Genomic DNA, 20274 nt, shown 5'->3' with positions numbered 1-20274 from the left:
TGTCTTTACAATATATCACTAAATTATACTCTAATGAATCTAACCCTACAAATAACTGTGTGTTCAATCCTCTTTATGAGGATATGTACGACAAGAAGTCGGGCACAGAATTAAACCATTTCTTTCTTCGGCTGGCATTGAGCTGGAAAACATGCTCCCTCTCGTCTTCTTTCTTCTCGTCCTTGGCAGTTGGTCAGGCCCCAAGTGGACCTTAACCACATTTACAAAAATCAGAAACTAATGAATTACAGTATAAACAAGAATCTAATCAATTATAACATGCATATAGCAATTACAAAGCCTTATTTACAGATGGGTCTAAGGACGGTGGCGCAGTAGCTTGTGCCACTGTCATTGGATCCAGAACAATATCTTCTAGATTACCAGATAATAGTTCTATTTTTACAGCAGAAGCTAACGCCATATTAACATGCATGATGCAGAGGAAGTGGGACACTCAAGTGAGTGTAAATAAATTACATGCAATGAAACCATATATTGGGTATACCCACTTGGGTTGTCAGTCCAGATTTGAAGAGGTCATTTTGCGGCGATGTCGTATTGGCCATACACGATATACTCATGAATACCTTTTGAAAGGTGAGGATCCTCCGTTCTGCATCCCTTGTGAGGAAAGAATCACAGTCAAGCATATCCTGCTTGACTGTATAGAGTATTCCATCACAAGGGATCAGTATTTTAATTCACGAACTATGAAGGATCTTTTTACTCATACCAGCTCTCATTTAATTATTGCATTTTTAAAAGAATTAGATTTGTTATCAGAATTGTAAATAGATAAATATTTTATTATTGGTAGTCTAGATTAATAAGATTGTTAGTGGCTGTGCCCTCGAGGGGGGTTGAAGTATTGTAAAATTATTGTCCTCCTGAGAGGGTACGTAAGTCCAAAACATTCTATGTAAATTTAGTACGACCAAACTCTTAATCGTAGTATATTTGTTGTTTTTAATAATGGCTAACTTTCAGTATAATCGCCAACGGCTGAGGGGATGGTGTAAATCCATCTGGGGTCCATGCAGGTAGCAAAGGTACTGTAAGTCCCCATGGTCCCTAGTATGGTGATCTACCTTCAGTTGTTGGCGATCCACAGCCCGTATTTTATGTTGTATTGTCCAAATAGTGGTATTTGTTTAACTCTCCACGCTACTTTTAATTGTAAATGTGATATTCTAGTGGTTTTACTGTCCTTTGACGACAGTTTTTTTTATAATGTAAACATATTTCATTTCAGTACCAAATTATTCTCGTCACGATATGGCTGAAATATTGCCAATGTGACGTTAAATATTAACTCACTCACTCACTCACTCACTCAATTGTAAATTGAAAGTTAATATTTTAAACATGGTAGTGTGAATTGTCAACTGCGATTGTTAGTGGCCGTACCCTCAATGGGGGTTAAAGCAGCGTAAAATTATTGTACCCCTGAAAGAGTGTGTAAGTCCCCAAACTTTCAACGTGAAATTTAAACTTACCAGTATCTTAAACGTAGTATTTTTGTCATAATAAATTTCGGCTACATTTTCCAACAATCGCCAGCAGCTGAGGGGATGGTGTAAATCCAGCTAGGGACCATGTAGGTAGCTAAAGTAATGTAAGTCCCCTTGGTTCCTAGTATGGTGATCTACCTTCAGTTATTGGTGATCTATAGCCTACTTTCATATTATGTATTGTCAAAATTGTGCTGTAGTTTTAACTTCATATGCTAGTTTTAGACTCGAATTGTGATACTCTACTTATTTTACCGTACTTTGATGACGGGTTTTATATTTCTCGTCACGATATGGCTGAAATATTGCCGATGTGACGTTAAATTATAACTCACTCACTCACTCAGGTGTGAAAACTTGAATGAAAACCATGAATGGAATGAGTGATGAAAGTAGTACCAGTAATGTCAAAGTTCACGTATTAGCCAATCAAATCACTCGAAGGTGTTATGACACATATGTATCATAACACTTTGTTATGAAACACCTGACCCGTGAAGGTCCCGGGGTAGAATAGGCCTTCAGCAACCCATGCTTGCCATAAAAGGCGACTATGCTTGTCGTAAGAGGCGACATACGGGATCGGGTGGTCAGGCTCGCTTACTTGGTTGACACATGTCGTCGGTTCCCAATTGCGCAGATCGATGCTCATGTTGTTGATCATTGGATTGTCTGGTCCAGACTCGATTATTTACAGACCGCCGCCATATAGCTGGAATATTGCGCCATATAGCTGAGTGTGGCGTAAAACTAAACTCACTCACTCACTATGAAACACCTTTACGAAGTACCACGTGGGTAATAAGATGATATATTCCTTAGTAAAGTAGTCATTACATACCCTACCATACAGTTGGAATTGTCACAGTACACTTTACCATTTGCCCTGTTGATGTCGACCCATGACTGGTGTGATTTTTTACCTTGGCGCTGAGAAGGAACCATCTTTGTTTTCATCAAACACAGAGGTATTTTGTCATCGACGTTGTGGTACTGTGTCGACAAAAAACGTGTCCACGTTCCACATACATGTATTCATATGCTTTCATTGACTTGAAGGCCCTCACAGAGCGTGGGGTGTCTATCAGATAAAAATAAATATCCGTGAAAGTTATCCCTGGCCTCGTTGTCGGATCATCAAACCAGTCCTTTCGCAAACAATAAGGGCCAGGCAAAGGGAAAGTACAAGCGCCCTGTGGATACGGTGATTCGTCCCGTATCGTTCGCGTGCCTCAGCGGGCATGTTTAGTACATAATCCGACCATTGCTTGCTTTTTACGCTGCACCTTTTCCCATTGTTATCATCAACTTTCTGCCTACCTATGTTCGAGTGATTGTAGTTCGTGACCTCATTTCCGTAAAGATATAAACACTATAATTTAAGTACATGGTAATTTCAATGATGTTTTCTATTTGGAAACGTTAAATGCTTGCTCTATCAAACTGTAAAAGTTACTTTTCGGAAAGAGTTTGGAATTTCATTTCAGACAAACTTGTTTGGTCAAATATACTCTTCAAAAAGTAGAGATAATGAACTTGTGTTAACGTGTAAACATCATATGAACGCACCACCATTTACCTCTATTACCACCCGTATACGCAACGCACGATATGCACGCGCACAACACAGTAGTCCCATACACGTACATGGGTCCCATCCTTGATTTTGACGAAGAAGGTCGAGAAATCACTAGGAACATTAATTTTGACTCTCATCTTACATCACACATTTGTTAGTGTTTGTTTCTAGTCGTTTGTTTTAAAATGAAAATCATGTACATGCAAATTACATGCCATACATCAAACATCTTTCAAAAGCGACTACATTCCAAATACATATGGCTGTAAGGAAGTGCAAATGGTGATGCACTCTCAAAACATTAACAATATCATATCAATGTTCATCAACCTTGACTGACTCCGATAAATCTCCGAAATATGTTTAATCGAAACTTGAAAAAAATGAAGATTCCCTTCTTTTTTAACAGTATACATGGTGATGCTTATTTTATGCACGGACGTGTACACGCTTCAAGAGATTCTGCACACTGTATTGGATAGCGATTGCTTGTGAGTAAACAACGAAGCATGCGTCTTTGTGTCTGACACCTTCTCATTTATTCCATCCACCTTAACTGAATTATGGCAACGAAAACAGATTAAAGAGGTTACGTAACTTCGGCCATTACATCATGCTAAGGCCTCAGTTAACCAGTCAGCTGGCATCCATCCAGTCTGTTTACAATTTAATCCTGTCTGTATATTGGCTCCCCACGACTATGCATGTACCTGCTATCTATTACTTCATCCTACTCGTGAAGATACGGGTTAACCCATGCGATAACTGTGTTCTGTTCCGTCTTCTAGGGTGATGTGTGGATCCCTTCGTATTCTCCCTTGAATGACCATTAACATGTCTATTTACATGAAGTCGACAGAGTCTCCGGAGCTATTTCGAATGGGCGAATAACATGCCTTGGCAACTTGATAGGCGCCATTTTAGATGAACAATTGTCTTTCCACAGCACAGGCCACATGCTCTCAAACCAATTGAACGTCTGAGGTATGAAAAAGACTAACGTTCACGTCAACGTCAACCGTGGAAACAGAATCTACTGAAATTAGGCCAGATTTGTCAGGGACAGTTCAGCAGTCAGCCACGCCATTTGTGGAACAAAGCTTTACCATTTAAAATAGCGACACGTATGAACCATGCACAAAGTGAAAATCCAATTTAAGTTTAGGACTCTTGATGTTTAACGTGTTTTTCAACCAATAAAAATCCAGTAGCTAGTTTATATCAACGCTGTGATATATAGTCAACAAGAAACTAACCTAATGTATGAATGTCCTGTGTGAATGAGTATTCTATGAAATAACTGAAATGGTATTGGAAGTCAAGCTTTTTCATTGTGTCTGTTGTCACGTCTTCTGTCAAGGCGAAGTAGTTCATATGCTGGAGAAGGTCTGGTGTCACCAGTGACATTTCTGTTGGAAAAAAATTCAAACGTCATGGCTTTATATTCAATTACACATGAGCAATCGATTGCATATTGCTGACGAGAACATAAGCATGTGTGCCAGAATTGCTATGAAATAACGATAGTCCATAACCAGATTGTCACAAAGATGGCATACTTGTGCTACTCTAGACAGAAGATTTACCTGACCCACATTCTTTGAGTTTTGAAAATAATCATTATGTGACCATATACAATGTTGTAACATTCTCATTCTGCACGCGAGCAGTATTTTCTTACAATCAAATGATTATTATACTTCGGAAAGGAAAGTCAATTTGAGATGAAGATTTTACCCCTATTTCCATAAACAACACACACGCTAACAACCAGATCAGGCTACAGACATGAATATCTCAATGAAATGTCCAACGATCGATGAATGGGATGGTAGTCATCAAAATAGCACAGACAATTTCATGTTTCTAATCCTAGTTTCATGTTTCATGTATTCTTCAATCACATATGTATTCCTAGAACTGTCAGAATGCAAGCCAATGATTACAGCTAAGGACAATATTGGCACTTCTTTCCAAACCGAGAGTATACTCCCAATAGGTACGTTAGCGTGAATTAGTACATACTGCCCATAATGACTTACTAGAAAAAAACAAACCGAGAGTATACTCTCACTAGATACGTTAGTGTGAATTAATACATAATGACCATACTGACTTACTAGAAAAATACAAACATCCACTCACGTCCCTAGTGTCTCGGCATCCTTGATTGTTTCTGGAAGCTTTACTTTCAGTGTTTCCGGCAACACAAGTACGAGAAGCCCAGCAATGAAGCAAACGCCCCCAAATATCAACATTGGTAGAATCTGGCTGAATCTGCTTGTTATGTGCATTGTCTGAAAGAATCGAGACATTGAATATAATGATGTCTTACTATACCAATATACTTTTATGAGACTGGGCACATATAAATGACATTCAACATATCAGTAACTACAACAAACGATGACAAAGGAAAACAATATTGAACTTATGTAATCAACGGAATCGCGCAATGATGGCAAGAATTTCTTTTAAAAATAGATCCGATGTATGTGGGACTCTAACTGATTGTTGTATATATTGTATTTATACACAATACATTGGATTACTAACCAGATCATTAATATAAGGTGACCCAATACTGCCAATTCTACAAAACAATGAAGCGATGCCCATGCCAAAGTTTCGAGAAGTTGTGGGCAGCAGCTCTGCGGTGAAGACATAAACGGAGGCAAATGCTGCTGATACACACGTATTGCCCAGACACGCCAGGATGTTGATGATCCACTTGTTAGCTACGGGAAGAAACAGTCCTTTGGAATATTATACAGATTCATGGTGATTTTTTGCACCGTTTTTGGGAACGAACGCGTATTCATCAGGATAGACACGGTAGGACAATCTTGTGGTTAATGCGTTCCGGTTTGATTCCTCACGTGGGTACAGCCCATGTGTGAAGCCCATTTTCGGTGTCCACCTACCGTGATATTGCTGGAATATTGCTTATAGCGCCATAAAGCTAAACTCACTCACTCGTCACGCCAGAGACCTGGGTTCGAATCCATACAGTGGCAAAATGTGTGAAGCCCATTTCTGGTGTCCTCCGCCGTGATAATGCTGCGATATTACTAACACCGGCGAAAAACTAAACTCGTTCACTCATCATGTTAACTCACGGGTTTTTGTGACAAAGAACGGGACGAATGACAGAGCACATGCTATGCCTGCCATCAACAATGAAGTGCACAACATCTTCTTGCTCCCAATGCGATCCATCAGGAGAAGACATATGGCATAGGCACATGCCTCGACCAGAACAAACAATAAGAAGTTGAGATAGACGTTGCCAGAGAGGTTTGTGACGTTCATGCTGAGACCAAAGAACCCCATACCGATTGCAAGCCTATCAACAGAAAACCAAAACATAAAGAATGCATATGCGTACAAGCGTTTGTCATATCGGCAGAAATAATGATATGTAGAGTACGTTATCCGTCAAGCACACAGGAACATAGAATTCTGTTGAGTTCATATATGAGACAAACGGCTGTTGAATATTTACACTAATGCTTGCGTTGTGGCCAATGGTACTGATGAAACACCTTTGGTCTAAACTGGGTTTGAAATAGTCCCCAGTAATATTTCGTTATTAAATACAATTAATTACCAGGTGTATAAGATAATAACTATCCTCTTCAACATGACAGGAGACTTCAGTAATTCCCAGAACTGTTCCCGATGACTATCCAGTGTACATGTCACGTCACGAAGTATATCTTGAGTGAGCCTAACCTTGCTTCCTTTGGCAAGTTTCATCACAGTTTTGTTCGCCTCTGAAGTTTTCCCTCTACTATACTGCCACCTTGGAGAATCGGGCAGGAAACTGGAAAATGATAGAAACACTACTTCGGAACAACATACACACGTACTAAGTGTGCAAATAACTAATGATGCCCTGTTCTAGTCATTGGTTTTGTTTGGTTGAAACATGATAAATAACAATGTTCAATCTTTTCATTTTTGTAAGGAAATTAGGAATATGCCTTCGATCATGACGATGCCCTCGATGGCGGTTAAAGCACCTTAAAATTAATGTCCCACTGGGAGAGTATCTTTTATGTAACGGTTCAATGATCGAGTATAATCGTCAGTGGCTGAGTGAGTTCGGAATTACAGCCACATCTGTAATATTTCAACCATGTGAGTAAACTTGTTCTAAAGTACGAATAGATTTAGATCATTTACAAACTCCTGTCAACAGAGGACAATAAAACTACTAGATTATCAAAGATTGATTTAAAATTAGCAAGCATATATCTTTAAAAGTAGAAAAAAACTATTTTAGACAACACAAAGGGAAAATGGGCTCGTTAATGCCATCAAGTGAAGGTAGGAAAATCAGTGACGGATGGAATGGTGTAAATCAAGCTAGAGTCCAGGCAGGTGGCACATATTTACAATGTGTTCTTTACTCATCTTTTCTTTCAAATGCTATCAACTAGTTTGAACTTATACCCGTGAGACTCTAGTAACTCTAATGTCCATCGCTGACAGATTTCGTTATCGTGATGTATGAAATATTTATATTTAAATTGTCGTCACGATGTGGCTGAAACCTTGCAGATTTAAATATTTCAATTCACTCACTCACTATAATAGTAGATATAAGCGCAACTACTTACTACAGATAGGCAAGCAGAACACCTGGAATGCTAATTGCAAGTTGCCTGGTTTTCCAGTCTCGCATCAGGAAGACCATCAGAGCAACAATGATGTTTCCTGCACTCCAGAACAAATTCATGGCGACTCCAACTAAGACTCGTTTAGAGGGACCGACACATTGCATACCTGGGGGGAAAGAATATAGATCGAGCAGATCTTTAAAATGCCTTGTCAATTTCGTTATGTGCCGTACTTGTTTGCACACATATAAACACCTCACAGTGCCAGAGGTCTAGTATGTACATCTTGATAAAATATCATTTATAGGTTGCTGAAATATGGATGAGTGTATCCTTTGACGATACGCAAATAAACATTCGTGACGTAACATGGCATACAATTACAGTTCAATGAGGCAATAATCAAAGACTCTCATTTTCTACTCCTCTACTTAATGCAACATTGTATAGGTCTACGTTATGAAGATACATCTGGTGCCATTGATGCGGTTAGATTAACAATTAATCCAACAGGAAATAAGCGGTTATTGGCCGAACCATGCAAATTATCGACTGCCATATGTCACACGTATTCAGTGTATTAGTATTGTTTATGGGTTAATGGCATTTTGCCTTACGTGGATACACTTTGTTGATCACACTACTTGTGCGACATTGTGGGACTTTTACAGACTATACTCTAAATGATTTTGATGCAGGTATGCAGAAAAAGCCTTAAGGATTTAGATACAAGTATAAAAGAAGCTAATGGAAATTCTTTACAAAGGACATAGTGTCATTACTGTATTTCTGTAATATGACTGAGTGTGTGAGTTAATATTTAACGTCACATCGGCAGTATTGCAGCCATATCGTGACGAGAGCATTCTTGAAAAGGAATTTATGTATATGATAAAAACCTGTCAACGGAGGACAGTAAAACAACTAGAATATCACAATAAGAAATAAAACTAGCGTGAAGAGTTAAAACTAATATCCCTATTCAAACAATACAATATAAAACCAGGCTATATAGATCACCAACAACTGAAGGTAGACCACCATACTAGGGCCATGGGGACTTACAGTACTTCTGCTACCTTCATGGTCCCTAGCTGGATTTATACCATCCCCTCAGCTGCTGGTGAGCAAATTTGACTTCAAATGTCTTGGGACATACGTACCCTCTCAGGAGGACAATGATTTTACAGTGCTTTAAACCCCCCTCGAGGATACAGTCACTAACACTCTAAGTTACTAATTCAAACTTCCAAGCATAAAATATTTATCTATTTACAATTCATTTAGCAAGTCTAAGTCTTTTCAAATGCAATAATTAAATGAGAGCTAACATTATTAAAAAGATCCTTCAAATTTCTCGAATTATATATTTATCCCTTGTGATGGAATATCCAACACAGTGATTCTTCATCACAAGGGATACAAAACGGAGGATCTTCACCTTTTAATAGATAATCGTGAGTATACCTTGTACGGCCAATGCGACATCGTCGCATAATGACCTCCTCAAATCTGGACTGACAACCCAAGTAAGTATAACCGATATAAGGTTTTATTTCATGTAATTTATTTATACCTACCTGGGTGTCCCACTTCTTCTGCATCAGATCACGGATATATGATCTTATTGTAGCTTTATAATCTGAGCATGGAATAAGAAGTTGTGTCACATATTTGTTGAGTGCTGCCTTAGCAGCAAAATCGGCTATTGTGTTACCAGAAATGCCAACGTGACTAGGTAACCAACAAAGGACGATGTCACACTGGCCAGTAGCAAGATTATTGTACAATTCAATAATTTCAATTAAAAGTGGATGTTTACAAGAAATAGTTTTAATAGCCTGAAAGCAAGAAAGAGAGTCGGAATAGATTATGTACCGTTTATGGTTAGGGTGTCTTTGTATGTATGTATTTATATAAGATATTGTTCTGGATCCAATGACAGTGGCACAAGCCACTGCACCACCGTCCTTGGACCCATCTGTAAATAAGGATTTATGGTTGGTATATTTATGTTTCAATTGATGATATTCTTGTTTATACTGTAATTCATTTGTTTCTGATTTTTAAATGTAGATAATGTTAGGTCAACTTGTGGCCAAGGAGGAGAAGGAAGAACACGGGAGGGAGCTGTTTTTAAGCTCAATGCCGGCCGAAGAAAGAAATGGTTTAATTCTGTGCCCTAGAGGTGGAACAAGAGCAGATTTCTTATTGTATAAATCCTCATAAAGTGGATTGAACACACATTTAAGTGCAGGGTTACATTCGTTAGAGTATAATTTAGTAATGTATTGTAAGGATAATTTTATACGACGCTGTGTAAGAGATGGTTCTTCGGCCTCCATGTAAAGACTGCCAATAGGGGAAGTTCTGAAGGACCCAAGACAAAGTCTTAAGCCCTGATGATGAACAGAATCAAGAAGTTTAAGGTTGCTTTTGCAGGCTCCTCCATATACGATAGAGCCATAATCGAGTTTAGAACGCACGAGTGATCGATATAGATGTAAGAGGGTAGTTTGGTCCCCTCCCCACTTTCATTTGGAAACAACTTGCAACAGATTTAGAGCCTCCATGCATTTAGCTTTAAGGTATTTGATGTGCGGTAAGAAGGTTAAATGGGAATCGAAAATCAAGCCCAAGAACTTGGCCTCCTTTACAACTTTGATGGGAGTGCCATTTAAAGATAATTCAGGGTCCTTATGCGGCCTATATTTTCTACAAAAGTGTATACAATTAGTTTTGGACTTCGAAAATTTAAAGCCGTTTTCAAGACACCATTTATTTATTTTATTTAAACATAACTGCAGTTGCCGTTCAATAGTATGCATATTTTTACAACGACAGGAGATATTAAAATCATCCACAAAAAGTGATCTATCAAGTGAATCATTTAAAACCTTGGATAAACTGTTGATTTTAATACTAAATAAAATGACAGACCAAATACTGCCTTGAGGGACACCCTGATCCTGATTGTAATGATCAGACAGGATTGAACCCACTCGTACTTGAAATTGCCTGTCTTTTAAAACTCCGATATAAAAAGAGGCAAACGGCCTCTCAAACCAAAATCATGTAAATCCTTCAAAATGCCATGCTTCCAGGTCGTATCATAAGCTTTCTCGAGATCAAAGAAAATTGATACAGCATGTTGTTTATTTACTATAGCATTTTTAACGAAGGATTCCAAACGTACCAAATGGTCAATGGTACTACGATTCTTCCTGAAACCACACTGAATATTAGTGATCAGGTTATTGGTTTCAAGATACCAAGTTAATCTGTTGTTCACCATACGTTCCATGGTTTTGCAGACACAGCTAGTTAGAGATATCGGCCTGTAATTCGACGGATCTGTATGGTCCCTGCCAGGTTTAGGTATTGGGACTACAATGGCATTTCGCCATGAAGGGGGAAATTCCCCAGACGTCCATATGTGGTCAAATATATCTAAAAGTGCCATTAGACATGGTTCAGGTAAGTGTTTCAGTAGCTGTTAATGTATACTATCATCGCCAGTTGCAGTGTCATGAGCTTGCTCAAGAGCAGTATGTAGCTCATGTAATGAAAACACTTCATTGTAGTCTTCACCGTTATTTGAATCGAAATTTAGTTTTGTCTTTTCCTGTTGTTTCTGATATCTTTGTAATTCAGGAACATAATTTGTCGACGAAGAATTTTTGGCAAGTGTTTCGCCAAGTTTATTTGCAATTTTAGGTATATCAGTTATTAAACTATCACCATCTTTAAGACGGTGAACAGTAGCTTTTGAACTTTTGCCTTTAATTCTTTGAACCATGTTCCAGACCTTAGACATTGGCGTACATGAGTTAATTTTGGAGACATAGCTCCTCCAAGATTGCCGTTTATTTTGTTTGAAAGTACGACGTGCCTTCGCATTGAGTATCTTAAATTTATTTCAATTATGGACAGTTGGGTGATGGCGAATATAATTTTCTGCCTTTTTCCTCGCTTTCCTAGCTTGCCTACAATCTGTATTAAACCATGGTTTCCGTACATGTGGATTTGTAGAGGACTTTGGTATACACTCATCAGCAATTTTATTTAAACCGTCAGAAAAGAATTGAATAGGATCAGTTATATCATTGAAACATTCGGGTCTTAATTTAGATGCACATAGAGTTTGAAATAATGACCAGTCTGCCTTGGCAAAATTCCATCTTGTATATGCTGGAGAGTCAGATGGAGCATTTCCTGATAAGATAGTTGGAAAGTGGTCACTTCCACAGAGGTCATTGTGGACTGACCAATCAAATTCATCAAGTAGATTAGAGTCTGCAAGAGACAGATCCAGAGAAGAGTAGGTGCCGGTTGCAGGGTGCAGATAAGTGCTTGAATCATCATTGTATATACACAAATCATTATTGGCTATAAAATCTTCCAGTAATTTACCTTTAGTGTTAGTAAGAATGAAGATTTTATGGATATCAACTTCTTTATGAGAGAACACAACGTTTCGGAGTTAATGCTTACTCCTTCATCAGGTGATTGAGAAAGGGATACAGAGGTGTATTTATATGTACAGGTAAAACAATAACAAAGTAACAAGTGGAGTGAGTTAACGAAAGCTAGTATAAACAAGCACTGATAGGAAGCCGATAGTTAAGATAACAATGATGGAAGCCAACGGTAATGCATTACAGTTGATTGGATATGTTTACATAACATGATTGGGGATAAGGATGGAAGCCAATGGTGATACATTACGCATGATAGGATGATGTACATAACACACGATAGGGGGTGAGCATGTTTACATGAGGATTGGTGATGTACAAACACAAGTATGTACTCGGGTAGATAGGCTATACATGAATTACATAGATAGAATGTACACAGGTAGATGAGATTAATTTATCAATAAGTCCCAGGCACTTGGTAGGTACACTCCTTGGTCGCGGTTGATGGCTGGTTTCTGTCTCCGGATCTCGATGGCCTCTTGCAGTTTCCTTTGGCGCCAGTTGTTGTTGTTGGTAGATAGTATCCTAGTGTCCTCCCATCGAATTGAGTGTTCAGGGTTCTTGAGAATGTGTTCAGAGATGGCCGATTTCTGGTCGAGTTTCCTGACTGAGGTCTGATGTTCCTTCATTCTGGTGTTGATTGGTCTCAGCGTTTCTCCAATGTATAGGTCGCCACAGTTGCAAGGGATCTGGTAGATGCATCCTCTCGGGTTAGGGTGTTCACAGCTGGGTCCTTTACCGTTGGCTTTTAGGTAGGTCTTGATGGTCTTGCCACTGGAGAAGGTGACATCGATGCTGGCTTTGGTCTTGATGAGGCGTGATATTTGATGACTGATGGGGCCAAGGTAGGGTATGGTTACTCTGATGGGTGATGGAGAAGGTTTGGGGCGGGGTTCTCGGTCCTTAAGGGTCTTGTTGATGGTGGCTGTGACGAGCTGGGGAGGGTACCCGTTGAGTGTGGTGAATGTCCGTTCCAGCCCCTCTGTTGGTACCGCAAAGTCGACGACACCTTCACCACCATCGCCTATGACAACGACCCCAATGAGCTCCTCAACCACCTCAACGACCAACATCCAAGAATCAAGTTCACCATGGAGACTGAGACCAACCAACACCTGCCCTTCCTTGATGTATCCCTCCACACCACAGACGATGGACTTAGAACCTCAGTATACCGCAAGCCGACGCACACCGACCAGTACATCCACTACAACTCCTGCCACCACCCTCAGATCAAGCAAGCTATCATCGCCACCCTTACCAGCCGTGCCAAAGCCCTCTGCCACCCCGATGCCCTAAACAATGAACTGGACCACCTCAGAAAGACATTCACCACACTCAACGGGTACCCTCCCCAGCTCGTCACAGCCACCATCAACAAGACCCTTAAGGACCGAGAACCCCGCCCCAAACCTTCTCCATCACCCATCAGAGTAACCATACCCTACCTTGGCCCCATCAGTCATCAAATATCACGCCTCATCAAGACCAAAGCCAGCATCGATGTCACCTTCTCCAGTGGCAAGACCATCAAGACCTACCTAAAAGCCAACGGTAAAGGACCCAGCTGTGAACACCCTAACCCGAGAGGATGCATCTACCAGATCCCTTGCAACTGTGGCGACCTATACATTGGAGAAACGCTGAGACCAATCAACACCAGAATGAAGGAACATCAGACCTCAGTCAGGAAACTCGACCAGAAATCGGCCATCTCTGAACACATTCTCAAGAACCCTGAACACTCAATTCGATGGGAGGACACTAGGATACTATCTACCAACAACAACAACTGGCGCCAAAGGAAACTGCAAGAGGCCATCGAGATCCGGAGACAGAAACCAGCCATCAACCGCGACCAAGGAGTGTACCTACCAAGTGCCTGGGACTTATTGATAAATTAATCTCATCTACCTGTGTACATTCTATCTATGTAATTCATGTATAGCCTATCTACCCGAGTACACACTTGTGTTTGTACATCACCAACCCTCATGTAAACATGCTCACCCCCTATCGTGTGTTATGTACATCATCCTATCATGCGTAATGTATCACCATTGGCTTCCATCCTTATCCCCAATCATGTTATGTAAACATATCCAATCAACTGTAATGCATTACCGTTGGCTTCCATCATTGTTATCTTAACTATCGGCTTCCTATCAGTGCTTGTTTATACTAGCTTTCGTTAACTCATTCCACTTGTTACTTTGTTATTGTTTTACCTGTACATATAAATACACCTCTGTATCCCTTTCTCAATCACCTGATGAAGGAGTAAGCATTAACTCCGAAACGTTGTGTTCTCTCATAAAGAAGTTGATATCCATAAAATCTTCATTCTTATGTATTTACACTTCTAAATGACATTCAAAGACTTTTAGTGTTAGTGTTTGTGCCACCCCAAATTGGGTTATGAACATTAAGATCACCCATTGTGATACAGGGTTTAAGAAGTTGGTTATAGAGAGCTTGAAGATCAGACTGCTGGGGTGTTAAAGAAGGCGGAATATACAAAGAACATAGTGTAAAGGTAACATGAAGAGTAAGTCTCACTGCAACAGCTTGGAGATTTGTTGTGAGTGTTACAGGACTATGGATAACATCCTGCTTTACAAGTATTGAAGACCCTCCAGTGGCCCTAACACCCGGAGGTGAAAAATAATTATGAGAAATGAACTGACGTAAATGAAAAGGTTCAAAAATTCAAATAGGTTTCAAGCAGACAGAAGGCTGATGTTGCAAAATCCTGGATTAGTAGCTGTAACTCATTGAAATTGGTCCTGGCACCCGTGAACGGCCACCTCCTCGTGGTGGGTGCTGGGTAACGCTGAGAGCCGTTCACCCCCGTTGTGGACCCGGGGGGATATTTGGTCCACCAACCCGTTTGCCGTGGGTTGTGGCCCTGTGTCGGCGGAGGAAGGGATCCTGGTGGTTGAGGGCAATGGAGGCCAGTAACCGTGTTCCTATTGCTCAACACACCACTTTGGTCCTGACTGCACCTAGACGGGTGGTAGAACTGGCCCGGTTCTATCAATCGGCTGGTCACGCAATGCCCTGTGCATAGTGAATATTTTGTACACATTTCCGTCGTATTTGGGTGTTTGCCTCTTTACTTTCCATTGTTCAAATTATTAATATGTTTAACTGCCTAGAGTCCTATGCCAGAAGGCTGTGGCTCATGGGCCAATCTGATGAGGTTGACCTCCAAATTCGGTATGTTTCCAATTTCTTGTCACTGGGCTGAACCTCCCTGGCATGTACTTTGGTATACAAATACTGCTATTTGTGTCATACTCACTGGAGTATAACATCCCTGTATCCCTGGTGTTTGTATTCTGGAGACCCAATGCAATTAGACACCGTCCTGGTTGACACTCCGTGGTGGGTGGGGAGCAGGGTTGTTGAACCACACCTTTTTCATTATGTCTCAAATGCACTCCGGTTCAAAAAGACGGCATTTGGATGCAAGTTCGTCTGATGATGATCATGCATTAATGTAGATTCCTGGGCTCGATTTATCGTTATTGAGGCTTTAGATCACAATCCAATTAAACTGAACCCTTTTGCAATTTCAGGGTCCTTATGCGGCCTATATTTTCTACAAAAGTGTATACAATTAGTTTTGGACTTCGAAAATTTAAAGCCGTTTTCAAGACACCATTTATTTATTTTATTTAAACATAACTGCAGTTGCCGTTCAATAGTATGCATATTTTTACAACGACAGGAGATATTAAAATCATCCACAAAAAGTGATCTATCAAGTGAATCATTTAAAACCTTGGATAAACTGTTGATTTTAATACTAAATAAAATGACAGACCAAATACTGCCTTGAGGGACACCCTGATCCTGATTGTAATGATCAGACAGGATTGAACCCACTCGTACTTGAAATTGCCTGTCTTTTAAAACTCCGATATAAAAAGAGGCAAACGGCCTCTCAAACCAAAATCATGTAAATCCTTCAAAATGCCATGCTTCCAGGTCGTATCATAAGCTTTCTCGAGATCAAAGAAAATTGATACAGCATGTTGTTTATTTACTATAGCATTTTTAACGAAGGATTCCAAACGTACCAAATGGTCAATGGTACTACGATTCTTCCTGAAACCACACTGAATATTAGTGATCAGGTTATTGGTTTCAAGATACCAAGTTAATCTGTTGTTCACCATACGTTCCATGGTTTTGCAGACACAGCTAGTTAGAGATATCGGCCTGTAATTCGACGGATCTGTATGGTCCCTGCCAGGTTTAGGTATTGGGACTACAATGGCATTTCGCCATGAAGGGGGAAATTCCCCAGACGTCCATATGTGGTCAAATATATCTAAAAGTGCCATTAGACATGGTTCAGGTAAGTGTTTCAGTAGCTGTTAATGTATACTATCATCGCCAGTTGCAGTGTCATGAGCTTGCTCAAGAGCAGTATGTAGCTCATGTAATGAAAACACTTCATTGTAGTCTTCACCGTTATTTGAATCGAAATTTAGTTTTGTCTTTTCCTGTTGTTTCTGATATCTTTGTAATTCAGGAACATAATTTGTCGACGAAGAATTTTTGGCAAGTGTTTCGCCAAGTTTATTTGCAATTTTAGGTATATCAGTTATTAAACTATCACCATCTTTAAGACGGTGAACAGTAGCTTTTGAACTTTTGCCTTTAATTCTTTGAACCATGTTCCAGACCTTAGACATTGGCGTACATGAGTTAATTTTGGAGACATAGCTCCTCCAAGATTGCCGTTTATTTTGTTTGAAAGTACGACGTGCCTTCGCATTGAGTATCTTAAATTTATTTCAATTATGGACAGTTGGGTGATGGCGAATATAATTTTCTGCCTTTTTCCTCGCTTTCCTAGCTTGCCTACAATCTGTATTAAACCATGGTTTCCGTACATGTGGATTTGTAGAGGACTTTGGTATACACTCATCAGCAATTTTATTTAAACCGTCAGAAAAGAATTGAATAGGATCAGTTATATCATTGAAACATTCGGGTCTTAATTTAGATGCACATAGAGTTTGAAATAATGACCAGTCTGCCTTGGCAAAATTCCATCTTGTATATGCTGGAGAGTCAGATGGAGCATTTCCTGATAAGATAGTTGGAAAGTGGTCACTTCCACAGAGGTCATTGTGGACTGACCAATCAAATTCATCAAGTAGATTAGAGTCTGCAAGAGACAGATCCAGAGAAGAGTAGGTGCCGGTTGCAGGGTGCAGATAAGTGCTTGAATCATCATTGTATATACACAAATCATTATTGGCTATAAAATCTTCCAGTAATTTACCTTTAGTGTTAGTAAGAATGAAGATTTTATGGATATCAACTTCTTTATGAGAGAACACAACGTTTCGGAGTTAATGCTTACTCCTTCATCAGGTGATTGAGAAAGGGATACAGAGGTGTATTTATATGTACAGGTAAAACAATAACAAAGTAACAAGTGGAGTGAGTTAACGAAAGCTAGTATAAACAAGCACTGATAGGAAGCCGATAGTTAAGATAACAATGATGGAAGCCAACGGTAATGCATTACAGTTGATTGGATATGTTTACATAACATGATTGGGGATAAGGATGGAAGCCAATGGTGATACATTACGCATGATAGGATGATGTACATAACACACGATAGGGGGTGAGCATGTTTACATGAGGATTGGTGATGTACAAACACAAGTATGTACTCGGGTAGATAGGCTATACATGAATTACATAGATAGAATGTACACAGGTAGATGAGATTAATTTATCAATAAGTCCCAGGCACTTGGTAGGTACACTCCTTGGTCGCGGTTGATGGCTGGTTTCTGTCTCCGGATCTCGATGGCCTCTTGCAGTTTCCTTTGGCGCCAGTTGTTGTTGTTGGTAGATAGTATCCTAGTGTCCTCCCATCGAATTGAGTGTTCAGGGTTCTTGAGAATGTGTTCAGAGATGGCCGATTTCTGGTCGAGTTTCCTGACTGAGGTCTGATGTTCCTTCATTCTGGTGTTGATTGGTCTCAGCGTTTCTCCAATGTATAGGTCGCCACAGTTGCAAGGGATCTGGTAGATGCATCCTCTCGGGTTAGGGTGTTCACAGCTGGGTCCTTTACCGTTGGCTTTTAGGTAGGTCTTGATGGTCTTGCCACTGGAGAAGGTGACATCGATGCTGGCTTTGGTCTTGATGAGGCGTGATATTTGATGACTGATGGGGCCAAGGTAGGGTATGGTTACTCTGATGGGTGATGGAGAAGGTTTGGGGCGGGGTTCTCGGTCCTTAAGGGTCTTGTTGATGGTGGCTGTGACGAGCTGGGGAGGGTACCCGTTGAGTGTGGTGAATGTCCGTTCCAGCCCCTCTGTTGGTACCGCAAAGTCGACGACACCTTCACCACCATCGCCTATGACAACGACCCCAATGAGCTCCTCAACCACCTCAACGACCAACATCCAAGAATCAAGTTCACCATGGAGACTGAGACCAACCAACACCTGCCCTTCCTTGATGTATCCCTCCACACCACAGACGATGGACTTAGAACCTCAGTATACCGCAAGCCGACGCACACCGACCAGTACATCCACTACAACTCCTGCCACCACCCTCAGATCAAGCAAGCTATCATCGCCACCCTTACCAGCCGTGCCAAAGCCCTCTGCCACCCCGATGCCCTAAACAATGAACTGGACCACCTCAGAAAGACATTCACCACACTCAACGGGTACCCTCCCCAGCTCGTCACAGCCACCATCAACAAGACCCTTAAGGACCGAGAACCCCGCCCCAAACCTTCTCCATCACCCATCAGAGTAACCATACCCTACCTTGGCCCCATCAGTCATCAAATATCACGCCTCATCAAGACCAAAGCCAGCATCGATGTCACCTTCTCCAGTGGCAAGACCATCAAGACCTACCTAAAAGCCAACGGTAAAGGACCCAGCTGTGAACACCCTAACCCGAGAGGATGCATCTACCAGATCCCTTGCAACTGTGGCGACCTATACATTGGAGAAACGCTGAGACCAATCAACACCAGAATGAAGGAACATCAGACCTCAGTCAGGAAACTCGACCAGAAATCGGCCATCTCTGAACACATTCTCAAGAACCCTGAACACTCAATTCGATGGGAGGACACTAGGATACTATCTACCAACAACAACAACTGGCGCCAAAGGAAACTGCAAGAGGCCATCGAGATCCGGAGACAGAAACCAGCCATCAACCGCGACCAAGGAGTGTACCTACCAAGTGCCTGGGACTTATTGATAAATTAATCTCATCTACCTGTGTACATTCTATCTATGTAATTCATGTATAGCCTATCTACCCGAGTACACACTTGTGTTTGTACATCACCAACCCTCATGTAAACATGCTCACCCCCTATCGTGTGTTATGTACATCATCCTATCATGCGTAATGTATCACCATTGGCTTCCATCCTTATCCCCAATCATGTTATGTAAACATATCCAATCAACTGTAATGCATTACCGTTGGCTTCCATCATTGTTATCTTAACTATCGGCTTCCTATCAGTGCTTGTTTATACTAGCTTTCGTTAACTCATTCCACTTGTTACTTTGTTATTGTTTTACCTGTACATATAAATACACCTCTGTATCCCTTTCTCAATCACCTGATGAAGGAGTAAGCATTAACTCCGAAACGTTGTGTTCTCTCATAAAGAAGTTGATATCCATAAAATCTTCATTCTTATGTATTTACACTTCTAAATGACATTCAAAGACTTTTAGTGTTAGTGTTTGTGCCACCCCAAATTGGGTTATGAACATTAAGATCACCCATTGTGATACAGGGTTTAAGAAGTTGGTTATAGAGAGCTTGAAGATCAGACTGCTGGGGTGTTAAAGAAGGCGGAATATACAAAGAACATAGTGTAAAGGTAACATGAAGAGTAAGTCTCACTGCAACAGCTTGGAGATTTGTTGTGAGTGTTACAGGACTATGGATAACATCCTGCTTTACAAGTATTGAAGACCCTCCAGTGGCCCTAACACCCGGAGGTGAAAAATAATTATGAGAAATGAACTGACGTAAATGAAAAGGTTCAA

General features: G+C 40.5%; 1 protein-coding gene across 1 annotated transcript in view; it reads right to left on the bottom strand.

Moving 5' to 3' along the window:
* Positions 1 to 3609: 3609 nt before the first annotated feature.
* LOC137287279 (organic cation transporter protein-like) overlaps positions 3610 to 20274 on the bottom strand; it is a 35282-nt gene continuing 18617 nt past the window's right edge. Inside the window, exons 6-11 of the mRNA XM_067819514.1 lie at positions 7719 to 7884; positions 6704 to 6919; positions 6213 to 6439; positions 5650 to 5831; positions 5239 to 5390; positions 3610 to 4502 (exon numbers count right to left, since the gene is read on the bottom strand). Coding sequence (XP_067675615.1) covers positions 4412 to 4502; positions 5239 to 5390; positions 5650 to 5831; positions 6213 to 6439; positions 6704 to 6919; positions 7719 to 7884 — 1034 coding nt within the window. The 3' untranslated portion in view covers positions 3610 to 4411. The remainder of the gene's footprint in view (positions 4503 to 5238; positions 5391 to 5649; positions 5832 to 6212; positions 6440 to 6703; positions 6920 to 7718; positions 7885 to 20274) is intronic.

Source organism: Haliotis asinina, chromosome 6 (genome assembly GCF_037392515.1).
Source record: "Haliotis asinina isolate JCU_RB_2024 chromosome 6, JCU_Hal_asi_v2, whole genome shotgun sequence".
Classification (NCBI taxonomy): domain Eukaryota; kingdom Metazoa; phylum Mollusca; class Gastropoda; order Lepetellida; family Haliotidae; genus Haliotis; species Haliotis asinina.
This window is presented reverse-complemented; position numbering and strand designations above follow the sequence as displayed.